The sequence below is a fragment of the Heloderma suspectum genome, chromosome 5 (genome assembly GCF_057233095.1).
Source record: "Heloderma suspectum isolate Gila_16-S chromosome 5, 16-S_ref, whole genome shotgun sequence".
NCBI classification, from domain to species: Eukaryota; Metazoa; Chordata; class Lepidosauria; order Squamata; family Helodermatidae; genus Heloderma; species Heloderma suspectum.
In genome coordinates this window covers 41462157-41477320 of record NC_139462.1, presented here as the reverse complement: position 1 = coordinate 41477320, position 15164 = coordinate 41462157, and the positions used below count along the sequence as shown (strand labels likewise).

Genomic DNA, 15164 nt, shown 5'->3' with positions numbered 1-15164 from the left:
CTACCCTGTGCCTGATACAAGAACTTCCAAAGATATATTAAATAATAGGAGCTAGTGTGACCTTAGGCTAATTGAGGTTTACTGAAATTCAGAGAACTTTAACAAGTCTGCCTAGTACCCAGCTAACCTATGAACAATAATGTCTGTATTATTTATACTGTTGGAGAGACTTAAATGTGCAGTGAATAAGTCCATTTGTACTAAGCCATCCATTCTTACTTTGCAATATAGTAGCAGATAGATAGGCCATTTGCTTTTAATTCCACGGCATTTGAATATTTATTTGCAAAGTCCAAGTCAACTTTATACAGCCTTTTTTTGCACTTAATATGATCATAGATATATTAATGAAGTATAATTAAAGCATAGAATATAAACATTTGCAGGAAGACAGTACTTTTGTTAATTTACCCCCCAAAGCAGATAATAAAAGAAAAGGGCTGCTGGGTTTGGAATCCCCAGAGCTTTTAGATGTAAGAATTCCAGCTTCAATTGATTGAAATAAACCTTCCCTAGCCATTGGTGCCTTAGTGAGGTGCCATGAAATATCTATAAATATTTCAGTTACTGAGACAATTTGAAAAAGCTCACTAGTCCTAAGAAAAGATGGAGCTGTGTGCTATCAATGAGAGGGTTCAAGTATGAAAATGTTGGTAAACTTTTAGACTGTGTGTTGTATGGTGCATGGTATGCTTGAGGAGTGTATATCTAAGAGTACTACATGTGAATGGGCATGAGCATAATGTGAATGGAGGACCATATGGAGTGTGTGGGAGAGTCAACAAAGCAGGGACACAAAGAAGGTATTGAAGACAATCCCTCCCCACACACCCCACACACACACAACCCTATGGATTTACGTGAGTCTCCACATATTACTTCCAGCTTCCAAAGTGCAACAGCAACAATAATGTGGCATTATTCTAAATTCCTTTGAATCTGGAATCATACCTTACCCCCCATTACCCACCTAATATTGTAAATATTGGTACTTGTAGAAAGGCGTATATATATATATATATATATATATTTATTTAAAATCAGATATCTATATATAGCTTGAGAGCCTTTAGTCTCATGAACTCCAGTGGTGCCACACACAGGTTAACAATTTCCATCTGACTACAGATGCCCTTTCATTTAGTGATTTGTAAATTCCTTTCTACCCTTTCCCTTTCTGAAGCCTCTTCTGTTTACTGGTGTGAGTCAGCAGCTACCAAAATAGATCAAAGAATACTGGTGGAGATATTGCAACATTTCCTTCCATGTAAAAGAGAAAAGAACACAACTGTAGATACTGCTTTGTAGTTATAGCTTGTGAATAACTACTCTTCATTAATATTACACTTTGATCCTGACTAAGCGTGCTTCCAGATGGAGTGCTCCTATTGCTACCAATTAGAAGGCACTGTGCAGCTTTTCTATCTTTCTTTTCTTAATGGATTTTCTGTGGTAAGAAGAAAAATGGAAGAAATGGCAGGAAAACATGGGACAGTTACGACTGGAAGATGATGATGTCTGGGCCTCCCTTAAAACTCTATGATGCAGGGTGATAGCACAATAAAAGCCTTGCGTGGAAGCACCCTGTGGCTATAGCATGTTTGGGACTGTATTTTACTTCTGCTAAATAAAAGACCAAGCTCAGAACACACTGGGACGTTTTCCTGAGAAAGCCCTATTGATCTGAACAATGCACTTGCACAGGTCCATTTCATTTCAATGGTGTTTCTGCAGGAGAACATCCTGGTGGATTGTGCATCAAAGACACATTCCGTAGTGCCCCTTTGTATGCACGGAATTCCTCTCAAGTTTAAAAATCAGTGTGTGATGCAACAGGGGAATGGTGCTTTCCGGCAAAAGAAAAGTAAATAAATTAATGCAGCATGTGCACCTTCCTCTGACCCTAATTTACAGTGGCAAAATTGAAATGTAGACAATCCTGTTGGGAGAAGTAGAGGAACTAAATCTGAAAAGAAGCCATACTCTATACCAGTAGACCTTCTACCTTCATAGCATCTCTTCACCAGTGATGCTGCTGAGTTTCACCAACTCCTATAACTCATATTAAACATTCAAAATTTGAAAAACATATTCTTGCTTCTCATATGCCCACTCATATTTTATTTGCTATTTTTTAAATTTTAAAATATTTCTTGGCTGCCTTTCACAGCAGAAGCCGTCCCAAGGCAGCTTACAACAAAACACAGAACCATTAAGATATTAAAAATGATAAAAACATAAACACAACAAAACAGCAATAAAAACCAACAATAAGACCAGCCATACAAATAAAACCCAGCAACAATAGCAACAACGGCAATCATATCAGGAGCAGGCCAATATAAAATAATATGTTTTAAATTCCTTCTTGAAAGTCTGCAATGATGGAGCATGGCAGACCCCTAATGGCAACTTGTTCCAAAGGTGTGGAGCCACTGCACAGAAGGCCCCCCATGCATATGATAAAGTGGACCATCACCCATGAAAGCTTATGCCAGAATAAATGTTTTAGTCTTTAAAGTGCCAAAGGAATCTTGATTGTTGTTGTTGTCATCTCCATCTGTTGTCTCCATATCACAGAATCATAGGGTTGGAAGGGGCCTACAAGACCATCGAGTCCAACCCCCTGCTCAGTGCAGGAAGCCTGATTCCCAGGCGGCTTCCCATCCAAGTACTAACCAGGGCTGACCCTGCTTAGCTTCCAAGATCAGACAAGATCAGGCACATCCAGCCCTTTGCTCGATGCCTCCATGTTTTGCATGAACATCAACTCAAATAAACATTATTAAAAGCAAAACAACAACAAAGAGTCCTGTGGCACCTTGAAGACTAAAAAATGCATTTTGGCATAAGCTTTCATAGACTATAGTCCATTTCATCAGATGCACGGAGTGCTATAGGGATTCTCAGGTTTATATACAGTACATATGGTACATAATAGTGAGGTTAGAAGGAAATTAAAGGAAGAAAATATTTAATGAAGGGAAGTATCCTTTTTTTCATTAACTACTTCACAGTTGGCCCCTGACTACATTTTGCTAAACAAAACAACAACAACACATTAGCAGATGAGATAACAACTCTGAACTACACTACAGTAATGTCATACCCTATTCTTGCTCCCAGCAATACAGATATAACAACCATGGACTACCTTACAGTACTGACGTAACCCATGGATTTGCCACTGCCCACTCACAGCTACACTAACATTCTGGATTTCCCAACTGTTTTCTATGGGCAGTAATCACTGTTTCATGAGGACAGAGCAAAAACAGGGGGGTTCAAAATGATCGAGCAAATCCCTTCCTGCAGACACTCTATACCCATCTCTTCAGCCAAATGTTGATCATAGATACAACTCTACTCACTGCCTAACACACTGAAAGGGGGTAGGGAGCAGGCTAATTTCTCACAAAACAATTGGACAAAACCACTGTCCATTTCTTAGAAAAGGACTGGAACGTTCCTGAATATTTTGCCTCATGTCTTGGGTTCTATAAGTGGTAAATACTTCCTCTTTTTAAATTTGAAAACTGGGAATCTGGGCTAGCTACTGGCCCCCTGAGATGTTGGGCTGGGGGCTACGGCCCCCTTAGCCCTATGGTTAATCCAGCTATGATTGGAGGTGAGGGGACTGCAAAAAGAGGGCCACTCCATAGGCCTTCATTATGTCTGCAAATGTTATCAATGGGACAATGAAAAGATCCCTGGGAAATGTAGTTGGCTTCTGCCAAACTAGAATTCCCAGAGATCTTTGAACTGGAATTTTCCATTGATAATATCTTTAGGCATAATAAAAGCCTGCATGTCAGCTTGTCCCCTTCTCTCTCTCTCCCTCTCTCTCTCTCTCTCTCTCTCTCACACACACACACACACACACACACCAGTCACTACTACTGAGAGGTAGGTTTGGGGAGAAAAGGAGAATGGAAGCCAGGGTTCATAAGGTGGGGGAAGGAGACACCAGCTGCAAGAAAGGCTAGGGACAGCAGAGGTCAGGCAAAAAATCAATTGAAATTTATTTACTTACTTACTTATTTGTTTATTTCATTTCTATACTGCCCAATAGCCAAAGCTCTCTGGGCAGTTCACAAAAATTAAAATGTTTAAAAATGGCCCAAGACTTTCTGAGCTTTCTCTCCTTCTGAAAAAGCTTGGAAAGAACAATTCTTATTTCAAATTAAGATGGGGTGATTTTGCTCATCCCTACTTTCCTCAATATCTATGCGGAAGCCCTCAGTGTTGCAGAGGATATTCCACAGGGACTGTTTCAAGACAAGTGCACTCTCATGCAGGGCATCAACCTGATCGGTTCAGCATCACCATTGCCCCATGTAAGCTATGAATGTGACCTAGAATACACCACAACTCTCCTGTTGCACATGGCAAGGAGAAATGGGTAGTGGTAGGCAGGCCATCTATATATGTGGTCATAACTGATCTTCTCACTAAGAAATCTCTGATAAGTTTCCAAAGAAAAACTCAAGATTTCCAGTTTGAAAAATCATTCTTCTAGAGGTGCAAGCAGTCTATTCTTACCTATTCAACTGTACACTATACTGATTTGAAAATACATGAGTCAGTATGAGTTAAACGTTTATTTGGAGAAGCACAGAGAAACATTTGACTTCAAGAATGTTGTTATCAATCCATTTATGCATCTATTGGGTTCCTGACTGTCTTCTAAGTTTCAAAAGGTCAAGTTCTACATGCAGGGAAAAAGCTCATCATTTCATAATTTGAACACTGAGAGAAATATTTCAGGTATGATTGATGCTAATGAGTATGATTTGCAAACTGTTTAATTTAGCTATTACACTCCAGCTGTTGATAATTTTTAAATATTTTCCACAGTGCTGAATAAACTGGGCACCCCACTGTGTATGTGTGACCAATTAACCTTCAGTCAATTTGACAACATAAGACATAGACCACTTTATACAACATTTAATTTTATAAGAGAGAAAATGTCAACATACCTGAGATTGTGCATTAATATTGGCTCCTTCCTTAACTAGAACTTTCACGACTTCAGCCTGTCCAGCCAAGGATGCAATGTGCAATGCAGTATTACCTTTCTGCTTTGTAAAAGATAAAAAATACAGCTTCCAATAAATAATATTCACCTTCATAAAATAACATTGATTAAAATATTAGTATTGTTGCATCAAAACCTATTCAAAAACATTCTCTTCATTTACAATATAAGTTCTAAAATTAAGGCTATCCAAAGACTTCTCTAGAAAAGAAGTATCTTTGCCCTTTTTCTAAATATCAATACTATTGACATGAGCTTAGCATTTTTCATTAGGGAGTTCCATAATTTGGGGGATGCTTATTTAAGTACTCTGCCTCTCATTGTAGCATTTTGTATACATTACTAGCATGTTTTTGTCACCACGCACTTCATATATACACAGAATATTCACAGGAATAGATGTGAAGGCAAGCAAGGCAATGAAAGTATTCCTCTGAACTGGTTTCATCTCATACTGCCTGCTACTTGCACAAAATGAAAGTGCAGCTGGGTGCCTAGGAACATTGGCCGATATTTTTATATAATGTATTTTAATGGTTATTAATTTTGTAAACTACCCAGAGAGCTTCAGCCATGGGGCAGTATAGAACTATAATAAATGAACTAAACGAAATGGAATAGCTCAGTACTGTGTACACTGACTGGCAGCGGCTCTCCAGCATTTCAGACAGGGTTTTTTCCCAGCCTTCGCTGGAGATGCCAAGGCTTGAACCTACTCTATTGCCAGTCGATTTCCTTCAGGAAACCAAAGCACAAAGGGCAACAGGTTTAAACATCAGGTGGTAAATCTAACTATAAAGGCTGGTGGAGATATAACAGGAGTTGGCCCTTAACTACGGTTCGGGAGTGAGGAGGGGGCTGCAAGATCTCATGCTCGCTCACATACCCTCTTCCTTACTGAGCATGAATTGTCACTGGCCTTCCCCTCACACCCTTGACCATGGTTTGGTGTTGTCTCTGCACTGATGTTAAACATATTTAATCTTAACCAGAGTTTGCTCCTAACCAAGGATTTGTAGACTTTATGACCTACTGGTCTCCTCCATCTCTGTGAGTCTGCAGCATAGGAGTGGATTCTTTCTATGTGCAATGTTATTTACTTCACATCCAGTGGATGTGGAAAGTAGCTGTATTCACATGTAATGCTAATACAGGATTTAGCATTACATGGATGAGCCTTTGCGAGCCCAAGGGAAGCTTCAGGCCCATGCGCTTCCCCCTCCCCTCCTGCCATGTGGTAGGAGGAGGACTTCATCAGGATTCAGTTGCAGTTTCTATGATTCCTGTGTGTTTGTTATGTACAAAGCAGGTTTAAAACAAACTCTAATTAGTTCAACAAAGCAAAACAATCCAGGGTTTGTAGCTGGCTCGTTTCGGAACAGACTACTGAGTTAGTTTTAAAAGTCAGTATACAATGACAAGCCAGAAATCGTAGAAAATGGAAGTGAATCTTGGTTATGTCCTCCTCCCAGCTGTGTGGGAAGAGAAAAGGGGAGGGGAGGGCTCAGGCTTGAAGAGGCTCGTTCACGCAGCATTACATATGAACTGGGACATTGTGTGTCAGTTTGGTAAGGCCTGCAGAGCTCCACAAAAACTGTGCACTTGTATTCTTATGGGATGCAGAGTTAACATTAATTAGGATGAGTGTGAAGGAAGAAAATGTACGTTTCAGAACCATTGCCTATTACATTCTAATGCACAGCTGAAACAGCTACAAATAGCATTTCCCTCTCTATTTCAATGTTCTCTACATAAAATAAATGGTACAATAAATATATTACCTTTGTAGCAGAGTCCACTGCAGATCCTCTTTCCAGCAATTCCTGAACCAACCCCACATGGCCTTCTTTGGCAGCCAGATGTAGAGCATTGAGTCCATTCTGTAAGCAAAGAAATGACATTGATTGTTAATCGTCATGTTAACTATCATGCTCCTATGGGCCCCTCAAGAAAGAGCCGTAACTCAGTGGTGGAGCACATGCCTTGGATGCAGAGTGTCTCAGCTTCAGTCTTTGGTGCCTCCAGCTAAAAGGATCTCAGCTACCACAGATCTTGGACAGCCACTGCCAGCCTAGACTGGGCTAGACGGACCAGTGGTCTGACCCAGTGCAAAGTGGCTTTTCACGTTCACATATTCCACATATGCATCTGAATGACTGTAGTCCACAAAACCTTCTGCCATAATACATTTGTTAGTCTTTAAGGTGCCATAAGGATGTCTGTAAATGTGCTTACCAAGATTAGCTAAAAGTAATGTCCTAAATTTAAAGTGAGAAGAATCTAGAGTTGATTCTTTGGAAAGAGGGAAAGATTGTGTCTCCTAGCCTTTTCAACCTGTTTTTGAAACAGGTGCAGGCCTGGGGCTTACCAGGAAGGTAGGGACAGTGCTTAATTCTCACTCAGAGAACTGCAGGGAGACTTAGGAGGATCAATGGCACCTGTACTTCTCCTTAATTCTGTGGGAGGGCTGCCACTTGCTGAGTGAATAGGGAAAGGCACTCTTTGTGAGTTCAGAGGAACTTTTACTATATTCTTGTTGGCTGATAGAAATAACTTCTGGCTATTAAGTCCAAACATAATTTGTGGCCCCCTGTGCATTCTCCTCCCTCTATTCACATATAGCCACACACCTCTCATTCACATGGGAAGCTACAGGTCCTAAATCTGATGCACATGCAACCACGTATCTGTCACCTCCATCGTACAAACATGTGACTAGCCACATCCTCCATGGGAACCATGTTGTGGTGGTGCCCACAGCAGCTTCTCACACTTCCAAATGTCCAAAAAGGTTGGAGATCCCCGCCCTAAGGGATGGCAAGTGTATATTTGGGGCATTTCTTCCAGTAGAAGAGAAGCACCTTAACAATTTTTTTTCTCAACCAGTATATAGGTAAGAATGGAAGGTGGTGGTGGGGAGGCAGGGAGAAAACAGTATAATTTTTTAGATGAGTATCAACTCCAAAGCTGGGCCTGATGCTGAGCCATACTAAGCACATCAGTGACCAGGATGCAATATATCTAAGGTGGTAAAGAATTTAATTATAAGATCATTTTGAGAAGCGAATAGCCTTCTGAACACTTATTTCTTAATTCCCATGGATAGTTCATTGCTACAATTCCCAGCTAGAGTTAATGGATCTCAGTAACAAGACTGAGGCTAGACCTGAACACAGAAAAGGCCAAATAAACCCATAGCCTAATTCTGCTGATGTTGAAGGAACATACCCATGAGTAAGGTGAGCAGATGCCGGCTTGTGTCTCAAGTAAATGCAGTCAAAGAAAAGCATCATACTGATTCACTACTCTTTGGCAATCTTTACAGTGTATACTTCTGTTACATGCTGGAATCCCATTGCTTTTATTGCTGGAGTGGAATTTATTTATTTATTTATTTTTATTTATTTATTTATTTCTATACCGCCCAATAGCCGAAGCTCTCTTGTGCTTCCAGTGACTTGTGCTAAGAACAAAACACGCACTGAAGATATACGTACAAGTGGACTTCATAGCTCTGGTGCATTTCACACGCAACATTTTCTCACTTGCAGCCTCATTCTATGCACATTTTATTTAGAGTAAGCTCCACTGTGGAACTTATTTCTGAATAAATTTGCATAGGGTTGTACCTGTAGTCAGGTAAAAGGTTTCATGTGTAAAATGTATTGTATCTGGGGTTGCTGCCAGCAATGCAAGCCAGCTAGTATGCACAGCTTAAAGGCACAGCATGCTACATGATGCAGGTTGTGTGCACAGTTTAGCAAGGAGGCAGAACCTTGTGCACTGACATTTCCAAAATGCTGTTCACTACCCTAAAAATATCAGTGATTTATGATTTTCACAACTTATATGGCATTCCAGTTAACATTAAATGAAGTAATGGTATGTCATAAATCTGAGATACAAGAGCATATTATAAGAAGCACAAGACCCACTGCTTTTGACAAAATGAGGGAATGAACAGGGGGGTTATATTCAGCAATATCAAAACAGGCAGGCGGTGTTGTCAGAACTGACAACACGAACCAACTATAGGGCTGGGTCACACACTGTTATGAGAGCCACAGCAATGCTGCTTCTACCCAAATCAATGGGGTAACAGAAGAAGCTTTGTCCCGTATGGGGAACCCTACACTGTGGCTCCTCCCTACACCCGTGTGAACTCTCAGGTCCTTCTCATCTGCCCACCTGTGAGAGCAGTTAGACAGGCGACCAGAAGAGAGAGGGCCTTTTCTACAGTGGCCCCACACCTCTGGAATAAGTTGCCATCAGGGTCCACCAAGCTCCATCACTGCAGGCTTTTAAGAAACCCCTGAATACATACTACTTTATCTGGCCTTCCCCTGATTATCTGACTGGGCTGTAGCTACAGTTGTCCATTGCAAGTTTTATTTTATGCTGGTATTTGTTGTTTTTCAGAATGTTTGCTCCTCTTTCTGTTTTTATTGTGTTTTTACTGTTTTTATTACCACATCCATTTTGATTTATTGGGAGGGCTCCTGCCCCGAAAGGTGGCCAAACAATATTTTAAATGAAATAAATAAACTTCTGGCATGGAGAGGAGCCACAATGACCTGGTTTGGTTGTAACACTAAACTATGGTTTAGCATTACATTCATGAGTCTTGGAATCATGTGTTCCCCACTTCCCTAACCTCCTGTGAGATCAGAAGCTTTTGCTCCCAATTTTCAATTAACTGGTTTATCGTGACATCCAAACCCAAAACTCTTCTTAATCTTAATTTAGGGAAACAAACCAGGACCATAAACCACAGTTTGAAATTGACTTGCTGGTTAAGACTAACCTCAGTTTATCTGGGTGTGGCCACGCCCAAGGAGAACAAGGGAAGGGAAGCTGATGACCCTGAGGCTCATTCACATTGGGTTAAACCATAGCTCAGTGTTATGATCCAAATGAGGTAATGTGAGTTCCTCCTGTGTACTCCCAGACTTCTCATATTAGGCACTATTGAAACTCCCACACCAGAGTAATGTAAATTCTGAATACTGGGTATTGAAGAATGTCTTCAGCAAGAATCACCATTAGCAATGCCTCAGGCACTGGGAGTGGGGGCTCCTCCATCCCAGTTTTTATTTTTTGTTTAAAGCAAGAATACATAATTTCACTTATAAAATAGAAATAAAACATTATTATGAATGGATATGTCTTGCCTTACGGAATTCCAGAAAGTTCAAAAAGGACATCAGATTTCCAATAATTACAGAGTTCTGTTTTTTCCCTTGACAAATATGAACATAATTCATCAATTTATTCATGAGCATGATGTCCCAGACCTTAATAAACCACACCAGTTGTCCTGGAATATACCTAGATCTCCAGTGTTTTGCCAAAGTTATTCTTGTTGCTGTAAATAGATGCCAAGTCAGAGAATGTTATTTTTAATCTGCTTAGTCTTTGATTAGTCCAAATATAAGTATTTATGGTTGAAATAAAAGTCTTGTTCCAATAATCCTTTAATTAGCGTCACTATTTTTTCTCACCAAGGAATAACCACACTTGCAGAAAATTGGCATTGTTACTGGTACACCATTTTACTGGTATACCTCAATAGACTTTTAAACTTCATATGAATATATGACAATGTCTTATAGTCAGCTCATTCATTCACTAGCCCAGTATTTTTAGTATTATTTAGCATATGCAGAACACATTCAGTAAGGGCCCAAACAGGTAAAAGACATAGCTAGCACCTGTGTCTTTCTTCCTCCATTTTTACTCTGGAGTGGGTGCAGAGGACTCAATCTGGATTGAAACTCTAGAGTGGGATTACAGGGGGTTTAACTCTCCCCCACCCTTGCTATGGGTCCAAACTGGATTCCCCCCACATCTGGAATTACTCTTGCAAAATACTGTTCCATTTTCCTTATGGATCATGATTTTGCAATAGAAATTGCAGGCATGGGGGACCTGATACAGTTGTGGGGGGGGGAGGGTTAAAGCCCCCTATCCTATACAGTAGGGTCCTGATCCAGATTAGGGCCTCTGTGCCTACTCTAGGGTAAAAACAAAGCTGCTACCTACGTCTTTAAAGTAATGTCTGTTTTGGTCCTCACAGCATACAAAGAGGTCTGTTCTGCTTCCCTTCAGATTATCCTTGCTGGATCATACCAGTAAACATCAGATTTTCACTGAAAAAGTTAGGATTGAACCTGGTTGTTTTTCTTTGAACATATCAGGAAATCTTACATACACAACAACATCTCCAGACAACAACAATCTCGAGTTTAATGGCATAACGCAACTTGACCTAACTTCAGGAAAATATATAGATATTATTCTTCTCTCTATTAAAAATATTAAAACACAATGAACTGTTATTGCGCTGTTTCTTACCCTGAAACTCTACAGCTATCTCTTGAGCTCAGACTGCTACGTATGTTATTTAATTTAGTTGTGAAGAAGGTTCAGACTTTTATGCATGGTTCCGAAGCTTTATAAAGTAAATTATATATTAACTACTCACTTGGGATAAATTGATTAATTAAGTATCACTTCATTAGCTTAGAACCTTTTAAAGGGAGCTGAAGCAAACTTGTGTTTATTTTTAATTGTCAACATGCCAGTTCTGGGTAAACTGATTTCTTCAGTTTTTCAAGAAGTGTTGTGCAGATTGAAGTGGAAATTGTTGTACATAAGTACTCCTGATCAGAACAGGATTCAGCAAAATTGGTGGAAACTATACTCTTCCACTCTTCACTCCCCACACTGTAATTGACCCAAACTATAGACTAGTTAGCTTGTATTGAATAACTGGTGCTATATATGCACATCAGGATGGAGCAAGCTAGTGGGCTCTGCCTTTATACAAAGCATTGAACTAAATGGCTTTGGGGTTATTAGACTATGGATTAGGTAAAGTTAAAGGTGTCCCCAGCCAGTCGTGTCCGACTCTAGGGGGTGGTGCTCATCTCCATTTCTAAGCCAAAGAGCCAGCGCTGTCCGAAGACGCTTCCGTGGTCATGTGGCTGGCATGACTAAGCACCGAGGTGCACGGAACGCTGTTACCTTTCCCGCCGAAGTGGTACCTATTTATCTTCTTGCAATTTCTTGCTTTCGAACTGCTAGGTTGGCAGGAGCCGGGACTGAAGATGGGAGCTCACTCTGTCATGCGGCACTTGGGTCTCGAACTGCTGTCCTGCCGACCTTCCGATCGGCAGTTCAGCATCTTAACCACTAAGCCACCGCGGTCCCTATCTATGGACTAATTCAACATAAATCAGAGTGGAAGAACCTGGTTTGTAAAATAAAATTTTCCCGCCAACATATAGGCTTTGTGTAACTTTAGAACACGAACAAAATACTTTTTAGTTCTACTCAGGAACTTCATTTGTTCAGGAAATATGTAACATTAAAAAGGGATTTTTAAAAAAGTTGAGAGAAACTAAACTGTACATTTCTTGTGGCTAGAGAAATACATGCCTGGCAACAGGAAAATGCTGCAGGCAAGTACAGTTCACAGAATATAAGCTTATTATCGGATAACCATCTATAAGAAAAACAGTTACAAAATCAGTTATAAACTAAAAACAAAAGCCATCTTCACAGCATTGTTTTGGGCAAAGCTGCTTGAGCATACACCCAAATAAAAATATTTTTCAATAAAGCACTTTCAAGTTAACAGGTCAGTACTATACTGGCCTAGTTCTCATACAACAGCAACTCAAGAGTCTTTTAAAACCTGGGTTGCCATGAGGGAGCCAACATGCTAATGCATACAGTTCAATCGCTATTGCTTGGCTCCTTCTGCTAGCAAAAGCAGAATCTCAGAATCTAGTGCCTGAATTTGCTTTTCTCCTCTTCCCTCCCAATGTTGTTGTTGTTCAGTTGTTCAGTCATGTCCGACTCTTCATGACCCCATGGACCATAGCACGCCAGGCCTTCCTGTCCTGTGCTCTCTCCCAGAGTGTGCTCAAGTTCATATTCATTGCATCGGTGATGCTATCTAGCCATCTCATCCTCTGCCGTCCCCTTCTCCTTTTGCCTTCAGTCTTTCCCAGCATCAGGGTCTTTTCCAGGGAGTTTTCTCTTCGCATTAGGTGGCCAAAATATTTGAGCTTCAGCTTCTGTATCTGTCCTTCCAATGAGCACTCAGGGTTGATTTCCTTTCCCTCCCAATACCTTTTACTTTTGTGTCATGTCTCTTAGATCGTAAGCCTACAAACAAGGACTGTCTTATTTCTTAGCTCTGAAAGCTGCTGTGGGAGGTTTTTTTGGCTGAAGTGCTATAATATGAATGCTATAAATAAATAAATAAAAAACAAACAAACCAGGGATGCTCCGTGCCTGGCTTGGTTAGCGTTATGTCTGAACCAGGAACTCTTGGCCTGTCTCTCCTCCAATATGCCAGAGTTGTAACCCAAGAACAAACCCCGAGTAATAAGCATCCCTGGCTTGTTTAGCTGCTTCCCCTGGCCAGAGAAGCCACGAGGGAGAGATCGAGCCCTGTGTGCTAGTAACTCAGAATTTTAAACCCGGGGGGTTGCCACTGAGTGTAATCAAGGCCACTGTTAAGAACTGTTAGGGAACTAAATGGCCATGATGTTGTGCTAGGGTTGCCAAGTTTTCAACAAAAGAATGGAGAAAATCCAAAATCAGTAAGTATAAGAGGATCAATTTATAAGTCTGTTATCAGAGTTGCCAACACATTTGGGGCATCTGCATTACCGTAAACGGTAAACTAGTGCCAAAAAAGGCTTCTCCACCGGACTGACTAACTAGTTTATAAATAGATCATCTTGTACTTATTGACATTGCCTTTTCTCCATTCATCTGCTACAAGATATAACCCTCATCTGGCTTTCAGCTTTTCAACTGGCCACTGTAGCTGTGCCTTTAACGTATGCAGATTGGTGTACATAGGAAGCTGCCTTATACCGAGTCGGGCCATTGGTCTATCTAGCTCAGTAATTTGACACTGACTGGCAGCGGCTCTGCAGGGCTTCAGGGAGGATTCTTCCCCAGCCTGTTGTACTTTATGGTTTTGATTTTTGTGATCTTCCCAGAGAGCTTCAGCTATTTGGTGGTATAGAAATGAAATAAATAAATAGCCCTACCTGGACATTCCAGGGATGGAACCAGGGACCTTTTGCATAGAAAGCGTGTGCTCCACCACTGAGCTATGGTCCTCCTCTCCCCCTAAAATATAGGAACATAAGAAGCCGCCGAATACTGAGTCAGAACACTGGTCCATCTAGCCCAGTATTGGTGACACTGCCTGGTAACAGCTCTCCAGGTTTTCTGGCAGGATTCTTTCCTAGTCCTGCCTGGGGATGCTGGGGATTGAACCTGGGACCTTCTGCATGTGCTCTACCACTGAGCTACAGCCCCTCCCTTACATACAATAGGAGGTGAGAATCTCCATGCTGTGAAAACCTTCACCGGCTGATTTCTGACCATTAAACTACTGTTGAAGGCACAGGAACATATTGGGCCATTCCTTCTGGTCAGCTGCCAATCCTAATCAGTACAGAGTGCTAGTTTCTACCTAGCATCAGTGCACTGAGGCAGTAAGTTACAAGATGTGGCTTTGCGCAGGAAGACTAAAATTGAGAATACAGGAATTGCCTCTTGTTTCTTCAGATGATGAATGACGGCAATGAGACATAGCACAGGAACAACCTGGGAATGGTTAACGCCCTCCAGTATATTATTCATGAGAGCAGGATCAGGTCCCCACCTTGCACTCAAACGAGGCTGAGCATGGGAACCATTAATCTTAAATCAACATACCATAAACTTTCCCCATGCCAAAACACGTCTCCCCCATGAGATAAAATAGCAGTGAGACCTCACTAGTGAAACACAGAGTGCACGATAGAAGAAATAACATGAAACCAACATCAATGCAAAAGAGCAATACAGAGACCAATAAACAGGAAGGCTGGAGGTTAGAATACTGATTTAGTGCAAGCAGGAACAATGCAAGATTCATATTAGTTACTTCACTGAATCAGACCAAAAAGCTTTTCTTTTCTTTTTTAACACACGCAAATCCTCACAATCAAGGTAAACGATGCACTGAATGTCATTTTATCCATAGGGAAACTGACATAACTAGGCTATAATTCAGAACCAAGGACGACATCTAAAAAAGAGACTGAGA

General features: G+C 40.8%; 1 protein-coding gene across 1 annotated transcript in view; it reads right to left on the bottom strand.

Annotated features, from left to right (window-relative positions):
* The window catches only part of ANK2 (ankyrin 2), a 208070-nt gene that overhangs the window by 165629 nt on the left and 27277 nt on the right, over window positions 1–15164 (bottom strand). Inside the window, exons 3-4 of the mRNA XM_084859756.1 lie at window positions 6823–6921; window positions 4983–5081 (exon numbers count right to left, since the gene is read on the bottom strand). Of these exons, the coding sequence (XP_084715882.1) occupies window positions 4983–5081; window positions 6823–6921 (198 nt within the window). The remainder of the gene's footprint in view (window positions 1–4982; window positions 5082–6822; window positions 6922–15164) is intronic.